The 25,014-nt window shown below is 41.6% G+C and overlaps 1 protein-coding gene across 3 annotated transcripts in view; it reads left to right on the forward strand.

The window, feature by feature from the left end:
- The first annotated feature begins 1,053 nt into the window (after positions 1-1,053).
- LOC105940278 (serine/threonine-protein kinase Nek5) overlaps positions 1,054-25,014 on the forward strand; it is a 30,715-nt gene continuing 6,754 nt past the window's right edge. The window contains exons 1-17 of one of the 3 annotated variants that reach the window (XM_036138910.1): positions 1,054-1,177; positions 2,553-2,689; positions 5,888-5,984; positions 6,375-6,472; positions 6,636-6,719; positions 8,190-8,260; positions 8,742-8,828; positions 13,668-13,722; positions 15,825-15,938; positions 17,589-17,675; positions 19,515-19,608; positions 20,456-20,568; positions 20,663-20,721; positions 21,002-21,205; positions 21,500-21,578; positions 23,641-23,754; positions 23,905-23,985. In XM_036138910.1, coding sequence (XP_035994803.1) covers positions 2,567-2,689; positions 5,888-5,984; positions 6,375-6,472; positions 6,636-6,719; positions 8,190-8,260; positions 8,742-8,828; positions 13,668-13,722; positions 15,825-15,938; positions 17,589-17,675; positions 19,515-19,608; positions 20,456-20,568; positions 20,663-20,721; positions 21,002-21,205; positions 21,500-21,578; positions 23,641-23,754; positions 23,905-23,985 — 1,560 coding nt within the window. In that variant the 5' untranslated portion in view covers positions 1,054-1,177; positions 2,553-2,566. Of the gene's footprint in view, positions 1,178-2,552; positions 2,690-5,887; positions 5,985-6,317; positions 6,473-6,598; positions 6,720-8,189; positions 8,261-8,741; positions 8,838-13,667; positions 13,723-15,824; positions 15,939-17,588; positions 17,676-19,514; positions 19,609-20,455; positions 20,569-20,662; positions 20,722-21,001; positions 21,206-21,499; positions 21,579-23,640; positions 23,755-23,904; positions 23,986-25,014 lie in introns of those variants that run through there. The other 2 variants (XM_036138911.1, XM_036138912.1) reach the window with 2 other exon arrangements.

Below are 25,014 nucleotides of genomic sequence, written 5' to 3' on the forward strand. Positions count from 1 at the left end.
AAAATATGATAACCTATTCAGCGGTCACAGTAGGTAAATGCCGCCACGTGTGGTCCTTGAATTTGAGGAAATTGGTCCTGGAAAGTCCTTGAAAGGTCCTTGAATTTGATGTTCACCAAGGTGTGGGAACCTTGCATGTTGTAGCAGTGGCAACAAATGGTGCCCTTCCTTTATGATTACATTTTAGACTCCAGGTCATTCTTTTCATGGAAGAATTTCATACCAGCCCATATGACTTTTCTTTGCAGTTTTAAAATAAGGGAAGGCCTGCTGCATTTTAACAGATTTCCTGTCCAGTATCGGATAGAGAAACTACCATCAAAGCATTAAAATGATCACACAGTTCCCGTCTTCCCATATTTAACGTTTGTTGATATTGCTTTGATATTTACGCATCGTTAACGTTTCACAAGCAAATCTTGGAACACGTTCCACTTTTCCTTGTCTGTTTAATTCCTTGAGTGTCAACATAAAATAAAAGCCGCCAACAGTCCCAAAGGATTACCTTTTAAAGAACTTTGTACAGGTGCACAAACAGACCTTTTGAAGGTTACGTGCATACTTGACAGCTGGAAGTGGTGTTTTTCTGGGGGGATGGTTTAAATGTAACAGTAATGTGATTGTGAATAAAACCCCAAATCTCTGCTCTTGTTCAGACGATTTAAACAACCGTTGGCTTTGCACTGCTGCTCCTACTACACGGTTGGCCAGATGGGAGCTTCACATTTCTCATGGTCATTTAGGTGACACAGCAGATTGACACTAAATTGGGTTTTAGCTGTTCAGTGTTTTCTCTTGAAGAAGGAAAACGAATGCTTGGTTGCTAGATGTCATTCAAACAAACGTTGTTTCCTCATCCTTATAATGTTTTCTATTTGAATTTCTAAAATACTTGATTATTAAATGAGTCATAGGATTTAAAGATTTACTCTTTTTTTTTTTAGTCCCTATTGACATTTTGAGGAATCATGACTTCTCAATCCACAGAGGTCTTTGGTGAAAACCAACAACTACAACTCCCAGTGTTCTCTGCGGCACCACCTCTCGTTTGTTTCGTTGAAAGACGGCCATTACGGTGACGTCCGGTCGGCGACTTTTCTGCACGTTATTGCTGTTTTTTTTTTTCTCTCTCCCCCGTCTTACTATGGAACCACTGCTCCTGTGAAGTTCCCAAACAGTGAGTAAACATTTTCATTTGAAAGTGCTAACAAGAACACAAAGCTTTACTTTACTTTTGCGCAAAGAACGCGTAGCTGGCTAGCTGTGTTGCCGTATCCATGGCAACAGACCTGTCCCGCTGACGTCCAAGGAAAAAAAACTTCAAAAGTTCAATGAGCCATTAAAGAATGAAACCAAACTTTTAGTGTGATATGAATGTATGTGTACGTGTTGAAGAAATGAGGTTACTGCCAAGATATGTGTGTGCTATGTATATATATATATATATATATATATATATATATATATATATATATACTACACTCTCACCCACCCCTCATACTCCTGAGCAGGTGGATGGCTCTCCATTTCCCAAGCTCGGGTCCTCTGGCAGAGGCCTGGGAGCTTGAGGGTTCTTCTTAGGATCTTAGTTGTTCCTATTGCTCTCTTCTGGACTGAGATGTCTGATGTTTCTCCAGGTACCTGTTGGAGCCACTTCTCCAGAGTAGGGGGTTACTGCTCCGAGTGCTCCGATGACCACAGGCACTAATGTTGTCTTCACCTTCCAGGCTCTTTCTGGTTCTTCCCTGAGCCCTTGGTATTTCTCCAGTTTCTCGTGTTCTTTTTTCCTGATGTTTCCATCACTGGACGGCCACATCGATCACAACGGCTGTCCTCTGCTGCTTATCAATGAGCACAATGTCCGGTTGGTTAGATATAACCATTTTGTCTGCTTGTAGCTGGAAGTCCCACAGGACCTTGTCTCTGTCATTCTCCACCATCTTGGAAGGTGACTCTCAGTTTGACCTGGGGGTCTCCAGTTGGTATTCTGAACAGATGTTTTATGTATACTATACCAGCCACTTGGTTATAGTGTTCCATGTATTGCTTCCCTGCTAGTATCTTACATCTTGCTGTGAGATGCTGGATGGTTTCTGGGGCCTCTTTGCATAGTCTGCACCTGGGATCTTGCCTGGTTTGGTAGATCTGGGTCTCTATTGCTCTGGTGCTCAAGGCCTGCTCCTGTGCTGCCATGATCAGGGCTTCAGTGTTGTCCCTCAGCCAAGCCCTCTCTAGCCATTGGTAGGATTTGGTCACATAAGTTACTTCAGCTTTCTGTCTGTGGTACATTCCATGCAGGGGTTTTTTCCTCCCATGATGATTCCTCCCATTCCTTCTCTACCAGCTTCCATTGTCTGAAACATTGTAAAATAATTATTGGATGGCATGATCACTGCTAACACCAATAAATATGATTTTACCATAAATAGAGAGAGTTAACAAAATCCGTTGCTTACAAAAACGTGGCTTCACCAAACAGTTTGCGGCTTGCACATGTTTGCTGCTGCCACACCTAATACCTCCCTGATGTTTCTGCATCCTGTGTGTCGCAGTATCTCCAGGTGTTATGAATGACTACGAGGTCATCCGGCAGATCGGAGAAGGTGCGTTTGGGAGAGCCCTGCTCGTCAGAGACAAAAGGGGAGACGGAGACCGGCACTGTGTGGTGAAACAGATCAGCCTCAGGAAGGTAGAGCAACAGCAGCGCGCTGTCTGCGGGCCGCCGTGCTTATGAAACCAAACGTGGTACATGCACCAACCGATCGATGATAAAGGAATTAAGCGTCAAAACGTCTGTTTTTTTTCAGCAGTTTTTAGGGGCGAGAGATTTTGGAGCAATCTTATAAAAATAAGATCAAAACGATTGACTGAACTATAACATCTACATACATATTAAAGGCCATTTATTGTATTTTTTTAACAGTTTTTTTTTTAGTTGTATTGATTCTTGGAACTCATAATAGTTATATTTGTTTCTATGTCAAATTCAGGTAGCGAGGACAGAAAATCTAAGAACTTTATTGTGCGTTAGCGGAAAATAAAGTACATTTCATCTCAGTATTTGTCAGACTAAAATAAGATATTAATAAGACAAACGGTTGCCTAGAAGCCCTGGCTGCTAGTTGCTAAAGTTTTCCGTTGCTGCAGCAGAGCCTGTGCTGGATCCTCATGCGTCAACCTTGGATCGCTCCTTCGCCTGAAGCCAAGTCTCACATTGCTCCCTTATTCTTGGCCAAAATATGTTTCCAACTGAAAGCCTGTTTTTGGTGCATGAGGAGAAACATTTCTTCTTCTTCACAAATGTCCTCCCTCAAAGCTCACTCGCATTTCCTGCATCGAAAAGTTAGAGTGTCCCCCTCATCCTTTTGCTCTGTTGCCAGTAAGCTGCCACACATCCGGTTGACATATTCTCATAAGTAAGGTCTTTCAGGTTAAGAAAACTATGTTTTCTTTTAATAGTAGTAGGCGGGGCTGCTCCGTGGTTTCCCATGATGCACCACCATCCTTATATGTTTGTGCCTTCCTGTTTTAGAGAGATATGTCTAAAAAACTCATTTTATGGTGGAAATGTGCGTTTTTAAATCTCTCCCATGCTTTGAAGGCAAGGCAAGTTTATATATAAAGCACCTATCGGTAATAAGATTCAAAGTGCTATACATGGACAGAAAACCATTACAGAGGGAAATATTACATAGGAAAAGGCAAACATTACATTAACAAAGGCTCCTTCACTGACTTCACAGACTTTAGTTTCACTGGAACAAGCTTCATCATTAACATTCAAAGCTTAATTATTTCTATTTATACATTAACAAACATACAGAAAGCATAAAATCACAGTACTTAATTGTTCCTATTCATAATAAGAAATGAACCAGGTAAATCCTTGGGGGTTTCTGATCTAAAGTAGTTTTGTCCAAGTTTTCTAAGAGCTACAAATAACTTCCCTGACTCTCGCCAGATGGATGTAGTTCTGCTGAGCTCCACACATCCCCACACATCCATCTAGACTCGCTGCCATTGGGAGGGATTTCAATACCAACAAAAAATGGACGAGCCAATCAGGATTGCCGGGTGGGATTGTCGTAGACGTGACGTATCAGAGAAGCGGCTGGCTGGATTCAGACAACAATGGCGACTCGCAGCGAGGAAGCTAGCGGTAACATTGATGCTGCTATTTCATCAGTGTTGTTCAACCTACCGAATATTTATACTTTAAAAGAACACCAGACAACGGCTTTGAAGGCTTTTGTTAGTGGATCGATGTTTTCCTCCCGGCCAGGTTTGGCAAGAGTTTGTAGAACGTCAGTAAAGATGATGGACAAGTGGATTATCCAATCATGTGCAAGGATTTGTGATAAAGCCCCTCCTTCTGAAATACCTTTCCAATGGAGCAATCCCAGATAGATGTGTGGAGCTCTGCAGGACAACATCCATCTGGTGAGAGTCAGGTTAACAATTAACTTGACTTTTTTGTTTCATTGTAATAAAATTAATCTGATCTGACCTTGAAAAACAATGGAAGGTCTTATTGGATTTATGTGTCCTGCTTTCAACCATATTATCTTGTTTCCTGGCTGTAAAATATGATTTTCTCCACTATAATCTAGAACATTTTTTTTTTTTTTTTTGCTCTGTGAGTCTTTACAAACTGTAAATGTGTTCACTGTTTCTCACCACATTTGTTGTAGGATGACAGCCCTACATTTAGATTTTCATGTTTAATATATTTATTGAAAGTTTTGCTTTGGTAAAAAATAATAAAAAAAAAATAAACAGTGAGAGACAAAAAAAAAACACCCCATAATAAATAACAAATCCATTCCTCAGTCACTGAGGGACACATAGAAAGCATAAATCTATAACAATTATTACACTATAACACCGGATGAGCCAATTTATCTTAAAACTATGTATTTCTGAACCTGTATCAGAGGTTGATTAAAAGTAAAAAAGATTTCCAAGACTGATAAAAAAGGGCTTCACAAACACCTCCATCACCGGAACATGTGTGTAAACGTGGCCTCCAGCCAAGTTGGACTTGTGTAAATGCGGTTTTTGGACGACTTTAAATCGGATGAAGGAGTGTCTTGCACACTTGGAGGGGGAATAAACTTTTCTTTTTCTTTTTCTTTTTTTTTTAGTAAAACTAATCCCAAGCTAATTTGTCTTCAGGAAGAGGGGGAGAGAAACACTGAGGAGAAATCAAACTCAATACAACTGAAACGGCTCCTTTTTCTAGTTGGATTACAGTCTGGTTTATCAGAGCACCCTGGGATGGAACCTGAAACATAGCACCTAGTTTATAGGTACTTAAAAAACAAGAGAGAGAAGTAGGAAGATTATATTTAATAGACGGCTGTGCAAAAGAGACAAACTTGCAAAAAGTTTTTTTTTAAAAAATCCTTAAAATACCTCATGCTCCTTTTTAAACCACATGCTGAAAGTGGTGTCTTGCATCGATGAAGGAAAAGTTATTTGATGCTGTTATTCTAGAAAGGCTCTGCAGACTGAGGTGCTGATGGAGCTTTAAGTACCGGGTTAGTGATCGTCCAGTTTTGGGATTAAGGGACACTCACACGAGTGTTTGAGCATTTTAACCGACACAGAATCGCTTTTATCACTGTAATTACATTTAGATTTTGTCTGAAATAAAACGCAGATTTTTGAGATCATTTCTTTAAATGTGCTGAAAGTTTTCTGGGTTTTGTAGAAAATAAATAAATAGATAAGAAGTGATTTTGCATCCTATAAACTTATGAATTCTAACACTGAAATAAGAAATATTGGTCTAACATTGATTGTAAAGGAAAAAAAAGTATTATTATTATAGTTCCATTCATTTTTAGGGCTGTCCCACTGGTTGAAAAGTGTGTTTATTGTTTAGATGTCAGCGAAAGAGAAAGAAGCCTCCCAGAAAGAAGTGATTCTGCTGTCACAGATGAAACACCCGAACATCGTTTCTTTCATCGCCACGTTTCAAGGTGAGAGCGGCTTCTCTTTCCAGAACCTTTTACAGGCCCACTGACCTCTAGTAGATTTAAATTTAAAGTCATCTCCAAATTTTTTCCACCACGTCTCCTCTGACTGAAAGAAATATTCAAATTTCGGGGAAGCTAAAGCTTAGGGTGATGGCAAGGAGGCCTTCCGGTCTCAAAGACTTGGAGCTCACATTCAAAGAGCGGGTTAGCAGTCAGAAGCGTTTCAGTGCTGTTATCCCAATAAAGATTTTTTTTTTCTGATTATTGGCATTCTAATTTATAACAGCAACATAAATAATTTTATAATAAATGTATACTCCTTTCACATTGTTTTAGTGTCTTGTGAGAGTCATCTGAGAGCTTAACGACCACCTCCTGCATCTCTCTCTGCAGAGAAGGGCGGCCTGTATATAGTGATGGAGTACTGCGATGGGGGAGACCTGCTGAAGAAGATCAACACGCAGAGAGGAATCCCCTTCTCAGAGGAGCAGGTAATCGCTAACACAATCTGTCCCCGATGAAACCTCACACCGAGTCTTACCAAAGGCTGAGTGGCCTCTGAAAGAGGAAGAAAAAACGTCTTTTTTTTTTTTTTTTTTTTTCTAAATCTGAACTAGGACCCAGAGAATGAAAATGAAACTGTGTGTTTCTCAGATTGTGGACTGGTTCGTTCAGATCTGCCTGGGCCTCAAACACATCCACGACAGGAAGGTTCTTCACAGAGACATCAAATCTCAGGTCTTCAGCCTTAATCGCCGTCGCTCACTACGACACATCTCCTTCATCCAGCAGCATCCACGCCAGCTCCGTCACTGAGGCTCTTTCAAGTGAAACACACAGACACCAGAAACTAACAATGAAACGTAGATCACTGATTGGCTCTCTTTACTTTTTATGGTTCTTTTTATAATAAACAAACAGGGGTTTTAGTCTTTAAACTGTGAAGGGCCAGAATATGTGTCTTTCACGTGAATCTGATTACCTTGTAATGAGAAAAAACAGTTTTTTCTCCTCTATTTAAACTGCATCACTCACAGTTAGGCCAGTAAAATGTTCTAATAGAAATTTCATTAATAACATTTAAGAAAACATCCGCTTCGAGTCTGTGTCTATCGGGGAAACCTCTTGATTTCACAGTACCCTGCAAAAAGAGAACTAAAAATAAGAAAAATCTTCTTGAAATGAGAGTATTGTTCCTTGATATGAGCAGGTAAATAAGATTATCTGCCAAGGAAATGAGTATTTTTACCCCTAAAATAAGATCATTAGATATATAGCACTTGAAATAAGATGATGGATATCTATTGTCCCTATTTTAAGTGCAAAAATCTTATTCCTTTGGCAAATAATATTATTTACATGCTCAAATCAAGGAAAAATACTCTAATTTCAAGACGATTTTTCTTATTTTTAGTTCTATTTTTGCTACCTACCGATCGAGCCTATTATCGAATCACAGACTGGATGAATTTTTGAAATTTCAGCTGTCCGCATTTTGTATTTCCCATTTCATCTGTTCATTCACATTAGCGTTCAACCATAAACTTTTAAAATGTCACGTAACAACTGCAGACTTCAGCCTATTTTATTGGGATTTTATGTGACAGAACAACAAAGTAGTACACAATTCCTCCTTTACTCCAGCAGCCCCAAATGACAATCAAGTGGAACCAATATTCTTGAATATTTCATATTAGGCTGAACACATCATCCACATGTTAAAACATGGTAGAGGCAGCGTCACACATTTCTTTAGCAGGGAAGCTAATAAGTCTCTAATGTTATGTAAAAAAAAAAAAAAAGATTTTTTTTTATTTTGTGGAACTTTTCCTTTGGAAATGGCAAATTGTAGACCATATATTACTCTGTGTCTATATAAGTGCCGGGCATCTAGCCCCTGGGGTTAAGCTTGTTAATTAATGAGCATCATCATTACAGAGCTCATTTATCGTACAGCTGAACCGCCCTGAGATCAGCGCTGCTCTCAACAAAGAGCTCGCTCTGTGCCAGCTCCTAGAATAACGCTGCAAGACCAACGACAGACTGCATTTCTGTTCACAGCCACCGCTATCTTCCATCATCCGTATCCGTTTACACACACACACACACACACACACACACACACACACACACACACACACACACACACACACACACACACACACGCACACACAGTTTGTCTTCATTCTTGCTCTCCCTCTCTTCTAGAATATCTTCCTAACCAGCGGAGGGATGAAAGTAAAGCTGGGGGACTTTGGAATCGCAAGAATCCTGAATAAGTAAGTCGGTGTGATCCTCACACACATCGCCACACGCAGCGCAGCTGCTTGTCAGTGAGTCCGCTGGAGGAGCTCCAAACAGCTGATTAGCATTCCTCAGACAGTTAACTGGGACATGTAAACACAGGAGTGGAGGAATGGTTGCCGGCTGCTGGCGTATGGTTGCAGCAATCGATTTGATAGTGTGGCAAAGTGTGCCGTGCCTCTTTATCTTTTAGTATTTGGTTACACATTACATCAAAGGATGTAGAAGACAGAAAAGGGAGTTTTGTTCATGCACGGGAGCCTTCTTTCTACATCCAGGGAGAAGCAGACAATTTTGCAGATATATACCATCAAAGGAAGAAGATGTTTTAAAATCAACCTCTCCATGTTCTCAGACTTAGAGAGTCTCCTTTTTTAAACAAGTGTCCACTTTGTCTTCATATTGACACTTAACTGAGAGTTTGCAGATTTTTCTTTCTTTATTTTCACCCTGCAGCACCCTGGAGATGGCCAGAACCTGTGTTGGCACGCCATACTACCTCTCACCAGAGATCTGTGAGAGTCGGCCCTACAACAACAAAACGTATGTACGGTATGTCGGGGGCGGCACAGCTTGTCCTATAATCATCTGGGAATATGTAACGCTTCTTATGTGTGTTTTAGTTATAGGTTACTTACATTGTTGTTGTTGCTATGAAATGTTTGTAGAATATTATTTTACCTAAATATTAACCTAAATATATTTTACCTCATTTTAACCTAAATATCTGTGCAGCTAAAGAGGCGCTTGTTAGCTCAAACTTAAAGATGACACATATAATAGATTAATAAAGGCTATAGAGTATTTTCTCTCATTTGAAATCGACACATTAATGCAAAAACGGAAGGGATTTTGGCCATGTCGTTAACAATCAGAACTAAAGCATCTATGCATTTCTTTGCATAGAATAAATAGAGGTCTAAAACTGGTGCTTTAGGAGTTTATCGTACAGTTGTGCTCATAATCTGCCCGTTTATAAGTGTGTCTTCATAAAAAGCCAGTGAGTTTCTGATGGACCCCCACATGTTTGTTCCTGTGTCGCACTGAGGTTTCTGCATTGTAAGACATTGGAGGGAGGCCAAAGAATTATAAAAGACGCTGCAGATTAAGATTGAGAAGGGCAAAACAGGACAATGTTATACAAAGGTATTGAGAACACCAATCTACGAACCTCAGAAATTAACCCTAAACTGCCAGGAAGTTGAAAGCAAAAATTCCTCAAATAACTGCAGTTGACATGCAGGACTCTCCAAGGTAAATGCTTTAAAATGCTCAGTTGGGAGGCACTTCAATTTAAATGGGTTGTACGGTCAAATTGCCAGAGGCACGCCAACATGATACAGCAAACTGCAGACGAGCCCAAAATCTCTAGAACAAAGATGCATGGAGTGATGAGATCAGTGCTGAACTTTATGGAAACAACCATCAGTGCTACATGTGGAGAGGAGTGAGAAAGACCTCTGATAAAAAGTAGTCCACACATTTTCTACAATGAACGTTGGAGATGGATCACTGGTGCTTTGAGAATGTGTGAACTACAAAGGCACGGGGATCTGGGTCAAAACTGATTGCAAGACGAATGGGCAGCATTAGCGAGAAATTAACTGGCTCACCCACAACTGCCACAAAACGCTTCAAGCTGCCATTGATGTGAAACAAGCCAATACACAGTATTAAGAACTGCTTTACACAATTTTTTTTATCGGGGTCATTTGCATCATTGTGATTTATAAAGAGCTTGCACAATTGGTTGATCATGAATGAGTGACCCATCCACTAACCACAACTGGTTGTTTTTCTTAGTTGTTTATGTTCTCTGATAAATGGGAAATGAAAAACTCTGCTAGGGTATGCAAACATACGAGCTTATGTTTCTGTGCAATAACCAACAGAAGTCTGATTTCTGAATCCGTTTGTTTAAAACCCTGATCATGTAGACATTAACATGAATGCGGTCTGTTTTGAAATCTGAACCAACCTTTAATGTGTTAAAGAAAGTGTACACTATGTTCTATCAAATTTTATATGTTCTAATTGTGTAAACTTACAACTATTAAAAGATTGAAGACTAAACCTTTTTGCCAAGAGCGCCCATGAGCTTGGGTTACAATAGGAAGTCAAAAAAAAAAAAAAAGAAAAATATGGAATGTGTGCAATATTTGGCACAAGGTTATTATAGCCAGGTCAATAAATGATAACAAAAAAATATATTTAATGACTACCATCATGGAAGACATGCATGTCAAACCTGTACAGGCAGAGTGCTACTTTTATAACAAGCAGGTTCCTTGTTTGTGACATTGCCCCTGGAGAGGTTTTGCTGGTGTGCGGGAATCTGTGGGTGCATATCTCAAGCTTTTCAGTGGTTCTCAGTATGAAACAAGTGACTCATGTACCATCAACTCATACGTTTCCATTGAATTAGCCACAGCATAAAATTCCTTTAAATGAAGGGAAATCAGACCAAACCTTCTGCCTGGATCTGATGGCTACGCTACGATTGAACAGTCGCTGTAGAAGGATGGGGTTTAGTAAACACTGTTAAATGAGTTATCACTCTATCAGAGTGTGTCGGTTTTCCTGTTTGTCACTGTTGATCTTTCATGTGTGGGCATAGCAATAAGACACAGTTGTGTAACAACTGTGTTATAACCCAGTACGGCTGCAATTCACCTCTAGGGGTTTTCGGTTGACAACTTGTGCAGACACGTACAGCGATGGTTCTGTCTGCTGATAAATATCTCAAACTGATGAAATTGCTTTACTTCTGCTTAATTTATCCGCTCTTTTCTGTACCTGTGGTCAGAGCTACTTCCTGTGGTGCCAGAGCGGGGCCTCCGGGGCTTGGGTTCTGTGTAGTATGTCGCTGTTGGTTTGGGCCAGTGCATGCCCGGGTGTCTGGCCCTACCCGGGGCCTCTGGTGCGCTGGCAGGCCTTGGGGCCTGTCAAACTGGAGGTGGGTATGGGTGTTAACATCTCATGGCAGATGCGCTCCCCTTTGGGGGCCATTCTGCTAGTGGGAGGGATGGGAGGGAGGAAGGTGAACCCAGCCTGGGTGTCTATCGTCGTATGTGGTGTGGGAGTTAGTGTTGTGTGGAGTGTGGTGTAGAGAATGTTAGTGTTGGGGGGGGGGGGGGTGCTTGGAGGGCTCTGTATCTGGCTCCTCCCGTCAGCGGGGGAGCTGGCTTCCTAGGAGGGCATGTTGCTCCCCAGTCATTCCTCCCCATCCCTGGACACCTCCCACTTCCTGCTCCATCACGCTGGAAACATATGTAGGACCTTGTAGGATGGGTCATCACTTCCGTAGGGGTTGGGGTGGGGGGGTGGGGGTGTAGGCTGCCCCGGGCACCCGCCTTTTTGATTGAGTTTTAAATACACTTGGAAACAACATGCAACAACCCAATATTTGAGTGGGCGGAAGGCTCGGGGGCTTTCTCACACCCCTGTTCTCCAGTTGCCACCCAGAGTCCGGGGCCTTGAGGAGGAGCAGGCCACCTGGTCGGGGTGGGATGAGTGTTTGGGTCCCGGAGGTCGTCTGGGGCTGGAGGAAGGGCTTAGGTATGTAGGGCAGGGTGTGTGGGAGGCAGCACCTCCCATCCGGATGATGGGGTTTACATCCCAGATTTGGAGCCCAGATACTCTTCTCAGGTGCCGGTGCATGGACCTGGGAGTATGGGGTGTGTGTGATGAATGCAAGTGTGTGTACTGCATCCCTTTTTTTTAATGGGTGCTTTAATGGGTAAATGTTTGCATGAGGGGGCACTAGGGTGGGAACGAGTGAATGTGACTGTGTATGTAGTTTTCTGTTTGTCTTTTTGTAAGGTTGGATTTGGACTGCACCCTGTCCTGGAACATTTCAGGTCTCCACTAAGAGTGGAGCCCATCCCCCTCCATTCTGCTTCCCTCAGTTGGCTGGCACCTTGATCCGTTGGTGGTCATGGGTGTCTGGTGCTGGGTGCTTGAGTGTGCGTCACTCCTCGCTCTTCGCTCTTCAGATCTCTAAACCTATGGCTGGATCCGCTCCGGCGTAGCTGGCTGCCGGCGGAGCCACAGACTTGTCGCAGCGGCTTCTGGGGGCTTTGCCATTGTGGCCGTTGGGGGTGTTCCTGGCCTCCTTTCTGCTCTTCCCTCTGGTGGGGGAGCCAGCTATCCCTGTTTTGGTCCGTCTTGGGAACCTTTGCTTTGGGGTCCCTTCGGGCGTCTGGGGTTCTGGTTTCCCCGGCGTCTGCCTCGGTGCTCTGGGGGGCGGGTCGTTGGCTCCTCACAACCACTATTGGCCATTTTTTCTTATGGATATACCTCACATACACAAGTGCACACTCACAAACACCTACAGGTGCTTGGATTCAGGTGCTTACAGATTGACTTCTATACAGAAAACCCCTATTATGAGCTTTAGCTGTCACTTTATGCATTTCGTAGTAAATAATACAGTGTATTTTTCAGTGATGGCATCAAGGCGTTGGCTGTTTGTACCTGTAAGACTTTATCGGTTGGTATTGCTATTCTTTTTATATCTCTCTTTGCAGGTGTAGAAGCAGGCTCAGAGGATGTTATATTGCTCTCTCCCTCTATGGTCCTCTTTTTTTCACCTTTAGCATTTTGTCTCAGCTTTTTCTCATCTTTTTTTCTCTCTTCTACCTTCCTATTTCTGTGTCCATTGAACATGAAATAGTCCCAGCATAAAATTCTATTAAAGCTTCTTGCATATATAAATCAAGCGGAACAGTAATGCTCCGCTTGTGAAAGTAAAATCTGTTGGGCTCTTTTTGGCATTAAGACAACCATTCTTAATACTACACTGTTGGACAGGACATGTTTAAACAAAGAGCTACTTCCTGTCACTGAGATGTTTTCCTGCTTAACATTCATATTTGCAACCTTTTGAGCCAGACAATTAACTCAAGCCTGAATTAATTCTGAACCTCTTGAACAGTTTGCCTTCATGTCCTGTTTCTCAAAATGTAATCAGGTCCTCACAAAAGGCCAAACTGCAGCCATCCACATACTGGAGTCTGAGCCAAAAAAAACATAACAAATACCAGAATAAGACCTTTCTGTCAGTGGCAAGCTCTGTTTTCTGATTTCACTTGTTTTTTTCCCCCCTCAAGGTTTATGACTCTAGCTTAAGGGTTTGAGACGATGATAAATGCTACCTCAGTCCACTTTTTCTACAGGAAGCTTGTCACATTATGTAACATGTTCTAAATGTGATGTTGCATAATCACCTAAAAGATCCACTCCCTTTATCTCCTGGACTCGTTACTTCTGTCCTTAATTGGGAAGATGTTTGTGAAACGGTGTAATTATAATCAGGAAGCATCTCTATGAAATTCAGTTTGACAAAAACCTGCTTTCGTCTGTGTTTCTCGGCTTCTGCAGCGATATCTGGTCACTGGGTTGTGTCCTCTATGAACTCTGCAGCCTGAAGCATCCAGTAAGCTCCGCCCGCACAGCCCTACAAACACTAAGCTAACGCTAACACAGACACTGGCTAGGCTGACAGAGCACATTTGTTCAGTCTTAGTGGCAAAAAGTACATGAACATGAGAGGTCCCCGTTATATGCTGCATGGTTCAGATGCTCCGTTGCTCCATCGGTGTCTGAATCTGATGGTTGGAGTTTCTCCTCAGCATGCCACCAGGTGCTGCCGAGGCTTGTCTGTTTTACACTGCCTTACAAACGTATTCACATCCCTTGAACCTTCTCATGTTTTGTTTTATTGAGATTTTATTTGATAGACCAACATAAAGTTTTGCATATCAAGTGGAAGGAAAATCTGCCCGTCCATCCATTGTCTTCTGCTTAACTGAGATCGGGTCGTGAGGGTAACAGGATTAGAAGGGAAACCCAGACATCCCTGTCCTGAGCAACAACCTCTGGCTCATCTTGAGGGATTCCAAGATGTTCCTAGGCCAGAAGGGACATATACTTCCTCTAGCAAGTTCTGGATCTTTCTCTGGGTTTCCTTAAGGTGGGACATGGCTGGAAAACCTTGAAAGGGAAGATTTCTGATCAGATACCTGAACCACCTCAACTGGCTCCTTTTCATGTTGAGCAGCAGTGGCTCGGACGAGTTCTCTAAAGTTCCCCTCGCCACCTACTGATTAAGGATATTTTAGTCAGTTAGTAATAGTAATAATAATAGTAATATCATCTTTATTGTCATTGAAACATACATTACAACAAAATTTGTTCTCTGCTTTTAACCCATCACCCTTGGGGAGCAGTGGGCTGCCATGTGCAGCACCCGGGGAGCAATCTGGGGTTAAGGGTCTTGCTCAGGGACCCAGAGTGCCGGGACCGGGGATCGAACCGGGTACTTCCAACCTTCTCTGACTGCAAGAGCACTGCTCTAACCACCGACCCCCCTCTTCTCTGCATTTAACCCATCCCCGTTGGGGAGCAGTGGGCTGCCACTGTAGTGCGACCGGGGAGCAGTCGGGGGTTGAGGGTCTTGCTCAGGGACCCTGAGTGCAGGCAGTTGGGATCGAACCGGGTACTTGCATCCTTCTCAGAGCGCAAGCGCGCTGCTCTAACCAGTAGGCCAGCACTTTCCCAAGTTGCATCCAGGATCTCATCATTTTGATTGTGATCAGCGTATCATGGCCACAGGTGAGAGTCGGGGTGTAGCTGGACCGGTAAATCAAGACATTTGCTTTTTGGTCAATCTCTTTTTTTCACCATGACAGAACGTTGCCGCAGACAATTCCCCAAACTATCAGTCCATCTCCTGCTCCGGTCTATCATCACTAGTGACCAGGACACCAAAATCTTCTTTGAACTCCTCCACTTGAGTTGCGGTAGCAGTCCTCCTCTCTTCTGTTAAGAACCATGTTCTCAGACTTAGAGAGGCTGACTCTCATCCTGGCCTCTTCACACTCAGCTGTGAACTGCTCCTGTGTTTGCTGGATGCCAAAGCGTCGTTCGCAAAAAGCAAAGATGAGACCCCGAGGTTCCCAAAGCAGGCACTCTTTTGTCCAAGATGACGCCTTGAGATCTTGAACCAACAAGATCAGAAACAAAGGGCAGCCCTAGTGGAGTCCCAACAGCTACTGGAAACTTAATTTGATTGTGTGCCGAGAATGCGGACACAGCTCTTGCTTTGGTCATGTAGTACGGTGTTCCTTAAGATAGGGACTAGCTGGAACTGAAGAGCATCCCTAGAACCCTGTACCTCCACATCAACCCCCACAAAACACCTCAGGGGACACGTCTGAGCTTTCTCCAGATGCACAACACACATGAAGGCCAGGGAACTAAACTCCCATGACATTTTAACACATATAAAGTTATATGTATTAAAAATATAACTTTTTTAATATACAAAAGTGTTATTTTCACAACTTTTTAATAAAAAAGTTGTTTAATGTAAGGAGTTACTTAACCATGTAAAGCATAGACTTTAATGATGAACAAAGTACGTCTAACTCTTGTTAGCCATCCATCCACCTCTTAGGAGTTAATGCTGTTCAGTGAAAGTAATATTCAGCTCTTTTTTTTCCTTCCTGTTAACTCATGGCGGGTCTCCACCAACAGTTTGAGGGCAGCAGCCTGAGGCAGCTGGTCAGTAAAATCTGCAGGGGCCGCTACACACCTGTACCCAGCCGCTACTCCCACGACCTCCGGCTGCTGCTCACCCAGCTCTTCAAGGTCAGACACTCTCACGTCTCTTCTGGTGCAGCATTCACACGCGACACAAACAAGAGAAGTTACACAACAGGTACAAACAAGAACGCTTGAATCAGCTGTTCTCATGAGCACCAGTGAGTCAGACTTGAATAGTTTAGAGTCAGTTCCAAAAATTGGTTATTAAACATTTTGTCTATCTTCTTGAAGTACTTGTTGATATAAAACCCTTTGGCATATGCTAGTTTACTTTTACACAAATATTTTAGGATAACATCATTAAACCTACAAATCCCCATAACTTTTCATACAAAAATGCTTAGATCGAGGTTTACATCTAGCCAAGAGCAGAAATATAGTACTTCAGCATGTTTTGCTTTACTGTCTTTAAGTGACGTTGGAGTTTCCATTTTTAACTTGACCCTAAGTCTCCAGGTTGGACCTGGTGTCCCTAAAGAACTCCTAAGAACTGAGAATTTCTCAGAGACTAGGGAGCCCATTCTTTGGCTTCAGTGAAAGTCAGTACAGTTTAGTCTCCGATTTAGGGATCAAAGAACCGGTATTATGGGATTATAATGGTTCTTTCGTGTCAGGGCTTTGACAGCAGCGGGTTGGATTAGTCCGAATCAGGAGGTGGAAATGCCAGAACGTCCCAAACTGTTTTAGCAGCTGTTTAGGATAGTAGCCTGAGCTTCTTGTGATAGAGTGTCTATTGTCCTCTGTAGACTTTGTAGCCATCGCCACTGTTACTAGGAATACTGGATAGGAATACTTACTTTCCTCAAAAGAAATCAGGGTTCTTGTTGTCAGTACACTCTTAAAACTAACTCTGAAAACCAAGTTAGGTTTTCAACACAAAAGATGGGTTGAAATGACTATAACATCTAACATTAAGAACAACAAAGACTGGATGGAATAGAATAACCCATAACCTCAATTATTGTATAAGAAATATTTGGCTTAAAATAAATTACTTTAATTGATCCATCTATCCATCCTATATTGGTTTATCCTTGCAGGGAGAAGCAAGAGTGCTGACAACAGGAATATTTTGATTAGTTTTATTTTGCAATGAAAATATTTCGGTAAAAAAAAGAAAGAAGAAAACAACCTTTTAATCTGTAAAAAGATTGTTATTGCATAAATAAATAAATAAATAAAATAAAGTATAATAATATTCTAGGTAATAGAAAACAATGTCTAAAATATTGCCTTCCTGTACTAACTTTGTGACCAGTTCTTTGGTTAAAGTGAACATAGCTAACACTAGCTGGTGCTAACCAGTTAACAGGTGAACAGCTAATATCATCTTTAGTATGATCTGATGTGATAAGCACAACCCACCAGCTTTAACATTATTTCAGTGCCTTGCAAAAGTATTCGAACCCCCTCAGTATTTTTTATGCTGTTCATTTACGGAACATGCCTGCAGCTTTGAAGATGTATTTCTTTTTACTGTGAACCAAACAACAAATAGGACAAAATAACAGAAACCTCAGACTCATTTGGAGAGCTCTTTGGTCTTCCTGAGATCCTTTGATATGTTGACCAGGGGGCCTAAAATCACATTTCTGTGACTATCGCTGACATATGCTGATTTTATAGTTAAATAAGATAGATATTTTGGAAGTTGCCAGGGAAGTTATTAAACTAAATCTGTTTTCTTTTTACCAGGTCAACCCCCGCGACCGTCCCTCAGTGAGCTCAGTGCTCCGTAGACCGTTCCTGGAAAAGCATGTCAGCAAACACCTGAACCCTCAGGTATCTGTCTAAAACATCATCCCTTGCTTTAAAATATATAAATATTGCTTGAAAAGGTAAATAGACAACTACAAAGCAGAAATAAAACAGCAATGAAAAAACAAATGCATGTCAGTCTTAGCTCAAGAGTGATTCAGATTTCTGCTGAGAGCGACTTTGAGTGAGGAGACGACAGAAATGTTGATCTTAGTGAGGGGGTGTGGTTGACCCCGTTGCTAGGTGTGGTTGACCCCGTTGCTAGGCGTGACGCTGTCTTCTAAGACGACACAAATGCGCTCCTAGTAATCAGTGGAGCAAAATTAACTGATTAGACAGGATTAAGAAATATGTGACATGCTGATGAAATTTGGCAAAATGAAATAACTGTCACACAACACAAAATGTTTAAATGTGCCTTATTTACATCCTCGTCATTATTTTTGATTTGCTTGTTATGTTTACTCGTCATACTGATCATTTTACCACTTTATTTGTTTGATGTTAATGCGCACTCTCCTGTCAGCGTTTTACTGGGATTGGCTGCCGGTATAAAGTGGTTGGATTTGGCAAAATGTCCGACATAAAATACAGAAAACCAAACAGGACAGAGGAGCAGCAAACACGACAGAAAATACTTTCTCACATCTTTTATATCTCTCCAGTATATAGAGAGTATATTATTGTACTTCATCTTGTATAGATGTATGTATTTGTCTGCAACATTTACCATTTCTTCTAAAATGTTTGTTATTGAGAGAATTTTCTATAAATAATGTAAAAACTCCTCTGTACTATATTATTTGTACATTTCTCAACTTTTTATTCATGATCCAATATTTTTACATATTAATAATAGCATGATGGTTAGAGAAGTTTATGTACTCATTTCCTCCACTGTTAAGGTGGTGGATCACCTAAACAGCTCCCTCTTTTTCCTAAAAACTTTCTTCCTAAAATAAGATCCCAGAGCTACATTTAGTCTTGGGATTCTTTGTGAACATGGGCCCAGGTTTTTTGTACATACACAATGCTGGTAAAAAGCAAAATTATGAAGTGGAAGGAAAAAGAAACTTGGTTTTTAATTTTGTTTACAAACAGAAATCTGGAAATTTCATTTGCAGAGAAACATTTTTTAACTCAGGCCCCAGCTTGATCGGATTGGATGGAGAGTATTTAAGGACATCACTTATTAAGTCTAGCCAGAGATCGTCAACTGGATTTAGATCTGGACTTTGACTGGGCCGTTCTCACGGTGATTGTTCAGGTCATTGTCCTGCCAGCTTTTAACAGCTCTTCTTCCTGGATTTCTCTGCTACATCCACCTGCCAGACAACTCTGACCAGCATTATGTTGCCATCGCCATCATTTATTGCCGTCTTTCATGTAGTGTTGCTGTTGTAGCAGTTTGTGATCATTGCTCTGCTAGAAAGGGGAACCGGTCTCAGTTGGTTTGCAGACTCCGAAGAGAAGCAGTATGACACCATGATGGTGCCACCGCCATGTTTCCCCTTCGCCAACCGATGCCCGGTTTCGATCTCCCGCCTCGTCTTAGTAGCATTGCTGCGTTATCATACTGATTCCATCGTTTAACTGTGCATCATAAGCTATTCAAAGCTTGGGATATTGTTTTATAACCTAGCCGTGCTTTAAAAATCTCTAAAACCTCAGCCCAGCTGCTGCGTTCCTGTGTCTTCATGATGCTGTTTGTTACACATTTCACTCCTTCAGTTGGATTCCTACTAAGAAGCTGAGACATTATTTTGCTTCTTCTAAAATTTGTCTAATTATTATTGGCTTTCTGATGCACTGCCGTCACATGCACATGTGTTTGTGGGTGAGTGCGGTTTCTGTTGTTTGCAGATGATGCTGGAGGAGTTTAACCACACGGCTTCTCGTCGGAACAGAGCAGCAGCAGAAGCTGCTAAAATAAGCGCAGGAGCAGCACACGCAGCGGGTAATGTAGCACAAACCATGTGAAAACTCGTGAGAAGGGTTCTTTTTTAAGCAAGTCACTGAGAGAGTTCATTGAACTCTGACAATGTGTAACTCTCTGCCTGATGGTTTTGGCAGTCATAGGCTACTGTGTAAACGTTCAGTCAAAATGATATCCACCATTAATAATACAGTATGCAGTAATAACACCATTACAGTAGCTTGTAGGGAATATGAAAAAAAACCTGACTTTGAGAAACACGTTTGTAAGTTATTCCTTCTGAACGAAATCTAAAAGCTCATGCTTTTGATTTTGCTCGTTCAGTTATTGTCGTGCATTTTTCCCAGCAATGCAAAGCAAACTCCTCACTCGGTTTCATGCAGTATTCTGCAGCGAGAGAGTACGTGAGAAACGAGCTAAACGGGGTCAGATCAGAGTTTTAACTTGGCTAAGCTAGGCACACTGCAAAAACGGAACTAGAAATAAGTAAAATGTTCTTAAAATCTGTGTATTTGTCCTTGATTTGAGCTGATAAATAAGATGATCTGCCAATGGAATAAGATTTTTGCACTTAAAATAGGAACAATTCATCTCAATCATCTTATTTCAAGTGCAGGGTGTCTAATTATCTTATTTTAGGGGTCGAAAGACTCATTCCATTGGCAGATAATCTTATTTACCTGCTCAAATCAAGGACAAATACACTAATTTTAAGAACATTTTACTTGTTTTTAGATCCGTTTTTGCAGTGCACAACGTGTCCTCTGCTTGTCCTGCGTTAAAGACCGCCTCACACCGGCTAACGGACATCTGTCAGCTCTTTCAGTTCCTGAAAAGCTGCTTTTTTTCTCTCTCTGCTGTTGTCCAGCAAAGCTGCAGAAGGCCAGAGGAGCAGAGAGGCCCGGGGCAGCAGGCAGGAGACCGCCTGCTAAGCCAGACTATAGAGCAGCATTCAGAGTGAACGCCCCTCCTCACCACAAAGTATAAAACAACCTCATATGTTTACTGTGAGATTCAGTATCAGCGTTATTTGCGGTTCAGTTTTTTTCACTTGTTTTTTTTTTTTTTTCTGCAGCCTCTTCATCTAAAAGGAGCCAAACCAGCTGCAGGCAGGGGCTTTGCAGGGTTTCAGAAGTAGGTAGTAAAAGCCTACTCAAAACTGATTAAACCTGGTCTGGTGCTACTCTGTTCTTCATGGAAACGTTTCATGCATGCCTGATAGTCTGATCATGGTTAACCTCAAGAGACGCTTGAGAAAGTTGGAACCCCCCGCTTAGATATATCAGTGAAGGACATTATATTTCTAAACATTTCACAGTTTTCTTTGAAAAGTTAAGTTCAAAAGGTATAAACCTTTTGTTTTAAACCTTTTCCTTGGTCAGACTTATCTAACGAATGTGTCTTGTACTTCTAGCTACAGGTTCAGTGGGGGGCAGCCTGAAAACCATTACCAGCACTATCACGCCCAACTGGATTTGATCCGCCGGAGGAATAAGGACCTTCCTGCTGGTGCTCCACCTTTACCTCCCAATGAGGCTCCTGCGCCTCAGGAGCCGGTCCTGGATGTGAAGCTGCAGCATGAGGAGCACGACGGTCCACCTGTAGAACCATACCAGCTGTAGGTGGCACAATAGCCAACACGACATTTCTGAAGAATCCTTCACGAGATCAACAGGAATAGCACGCAGTTTATTTTTACCACAGCTTGTTTAGAAATGAACTCATCTGGGGTCATTTTCAGTAACGAACTCAATCTAGATTTGCTGAAGCTAAATTGGGAACAATTTTACGCATAGCCGGAATAAATTGTTTGCTCGGTTTTAGTGAGTCTCATCTTGTTGTTGGTAAGACCCAGAATGCCGGAAAGTTCAGCGGTACCACTGAAACCCTTCTGCACTGTTCTGTCTGTCAGTGTGGCTGCAGCTCGTAACGAATACCTGCAGAGGAAACAGGAGGCCAACCAGTATAAAGTGAGAGCAGAAAAGCAGCTGGTAAGACCGAGCATTTAAAAAAAAAAATTTTTTTAAATAAAATTTACAACCACCTTCAGGAAACACGGCGAACTGTGGCATTTGTTGCAAAAATTAGGGAATCCTTTAGTTTAATGGATACTTAAATAATGTAAAAAGAGTCCATGTCTACTTAATTTAGAAGTAGACTTGGACTCTTTTTACATTACCTTTATGGCTGCATACATAAAAAGTGAATCTTATGCCAGATGGATAATAATTTTTGAGGGTTATAAGTAAGTGAATCTTTCAGACAGAGAAACGAGAACCAGAAATGTTTATTGACAAAAGAAAATGAGGCCAGAACATGTGCTGATTTAAGACAGAGCTTTTTTTTAATGCATCAACTAAACCGTTCGTTCCCTCATTACCTTCTTGACCCCTCCCCACACACCTTATGTGGGTCCAAGCGTCATGAAATAAAAGGGATTTTGTGAGTCCTGCTACGCCTATGAAGCTTGTGTTTCACTTTTGATGCACGCACGATGCATGTCTATTGGGATTTAATGCTTAAAATGTACAGCCTGCTTCAGCAACAGGGCAGATTAGGTTACTTTTGCTTTGATCACGACGTCTAGTTGTTCTTTCCATTTTTAATTGCAACCTGACTATCTGGGGGTGAAAGTTCAGTGCTCTATATTCACTTGGTGACTGCCCCCTGGTGGTCAAATAGGTTTTAGCTGAAAAAAGAAATCAGTAAATGAGTCCGACAGCCTTCCTGTGCGAGCCACTTCAGGTGTTAGCACAGATAAGCGCAGACAGATCATCGGGATAGTATGTCACAAAGATGAAGTAAAGTTATTATTTAGACTAAGCTGTGATGTTTGTATAGCAGTTGTATAAATTACCTAGCAGTGGCACCTATATGTGGTACATATGGTGTCTCAGAGTGTGTCGCTCATGCCGCAGAAGTTTTTGACATGTTCAAAATAATTTTTTTCCTGCCTGGCTTAGCAGGATATCACTAATGCATAATAAAACGATGCTGGAAAGTTAGTTACTGCACATCTTGATGTTATGGAAAAGCAAGGCACATATGCAATGCTAGTGGCTGCGCAGTTTAAAATCGTACACAATTTGCAAGAATTAGAAATAGTTCTGTGTCTAAAAATGTCATTTAGCCACAGAAGAAGAAGCAGAGTAGAATACAGTATCTGTTATTGTGCGAGTAAATTGACATTTTGTAACGAAACAAAAATCCCATTTTTGGAAGTCACATCATGCTGTTGAATAGTAAAGAATAGGAATTTCTTTATTGTCCCGCAATGGAGAAATTGGGGTGGACAGTTACACACAATTAGTGAGAAAAAAAAAAAGAAGAAGAAAAAAGAGCAAACCGGTCTAATCTAAAGTTAGATCTAAAGAAACACCAGGAGTAGAAGATAAGGGTAAATTCCAGACTAAATAGTGAACAAAGAAAAAAAAAACTCAGCCTTTTTACATAACATACCATAACAAAATATGCAGTATTTACATAACGTACGATAATACAATATGCATGGTAGTGCAGCACCATCATAGCTAATGCGTTTGGGAACAGTGTAAACAATTAATAGATGGATCAGAACCTGTGCAGCGATTAGCATGATGTAAACAGTTATTATGTCTGTTGGGAGCAGCCAAGATTATAAAGTCTGACAGCAGCCAGGAGGAAGGATTGACAGTAGAGCTTCTTAGAGCACTAAAGGCTCCATGCGTGGGGGTGGGGGGAGACATTGTCCACCAGTGATGAATATAAAGAGTAAACACTGAAGAATCCAGATGTAGAATAAACTGGTGAATAAAGCTTGCGTGTGAACATCATTAAAATAAAGAACTAAAAAAATAGAATAAAACTGATCCAAAACCATAAAGAAGAGAACAAGCAGAAAAGGTACAAATATCGTCTTACTTAGCTTCTATTTACTATATGGTTTAAAGGACTTTTCTCAAAGCACATAATTGATTCTTTTCTTCTCCTAGCGGCTGCTGATACAGGTTGAACTGTCCCAACATGTCCCAACGCTCACACATAACCTTAGATCACTTCTTCTACTCTCACCAGGGTTTGCGGCCATGTACGGCTGAGAGCAACAGGAAAGCAGGCGGTCAGGAGCAGCGAGCGGGACGCCCTGAAAACCAAGCCTTACCCCAGGACAGAAAAGACGAGGGACAACAGGTGGGGCGGGTTACTGGTGGCAGAGAGCAAACAGCGCCGTGCAGACGTTTCAGATCACTAGCTAAATGACTGAAATCCACGTGTGAAATGAATGAAACATTTAAAAATGAAGATGGACACAGCGGTGAGTGTGCTGGTCTGTGTGTGCAGGAGTATCTTCGTCAGCTGGATCTCATCAGGCAACAGTATCAGCAGGAGATGAGGCAGATGAGACAGAAAACTGAATCAGAGGTATGCAAATGAGATTTCATTGTTAAGACATGTAACATATTGTCTGTACATATTAGAGTTTGTTAATTTTCAAGTAGAGACGCACCGATCCGATACCCGCACCGGAAATCAGCTCCGATATTGACTAATTAGCTGGAATGGATATCGGATGAATTACACTGATCCAGCATTCCGATCCAGTCATTTATTTGTTTATTTTTATTAATATCATACACAGCAATACAGTTACAGTAATCCAGTTACTTCAATTTTATGTTTGCAACGCCGGTTACGTCGCAGCAGCTAGAGATCGGCGAACACAGAGCAACATGGAGGCAGCGCCGGACCGAGCAGAGTCTGCTATCAGAGTCTGCTATCAGAGTCTGCTGTCTGCTATCAACATGCAGCATCTTCAGCGCGAAAATTGCGACGGGTGGTGATAAAGTTTGTAAATTCAACACCACAAACTTAAAGGGACGGTGTGTAACTAATTTATCTTTTAATTAGCAAAAATCAAGTATTGCTTATATAAAAACATATTCTGGCAAGTCTAATGACCTCACATCAAAAATGAAAGCGTTCTCATAACTTAGAATTAGGTGCTGGTGTATCCACTGGGAGGCGCCGTGTTGCTGTGTATGATTTTAGAAACCGAAATCATGTCTGTGTCTGTAGCGCAGCAGCGCGGGCAGGTCTCTTTACTCGTGTTCATAGCTGCTTATTTTAGAGCCCAAATAAGCAGCTGCACGTTCAGAGACGAGCTAAAAAAAAACGCGACTCACGGAATTGACAAGTGACTTTAGAAATAAAAACAAGCAGACTTGGCAACAGTAGCAAACACCATGTCACACGATGACCGTAGCTATTAGCAGTAGCTAATACATGGCGGACATGTTGACATTGTCACATCTGTGATACTGTAGTAGTTAGTACGCGCTTAGCGGCGTCAGACTTTCAAAAGCACCATGCTAAACAGCACGCTGGCTCTTTTTTTAAGCAATGTTTATGTCAAGCCTGCTGCCTTCACTCACATGGTAAGGTGTACGATTC

Source organism: Fundulus heteroclitus, chromosome 7 (genome assembly GCF_011125445.2).
Source record: "Fundulus heteroclitus isolate FHET01 chromosome 7, MU-UCD_Fhet_4.1, whole genome shotgun sequence".
NCBI lineage: Eukaryota > Metazoa > Chordata > Actinopteri > Cyprinodontiformes > Fundulidae > Fundulus > Fundulus heteroclitus.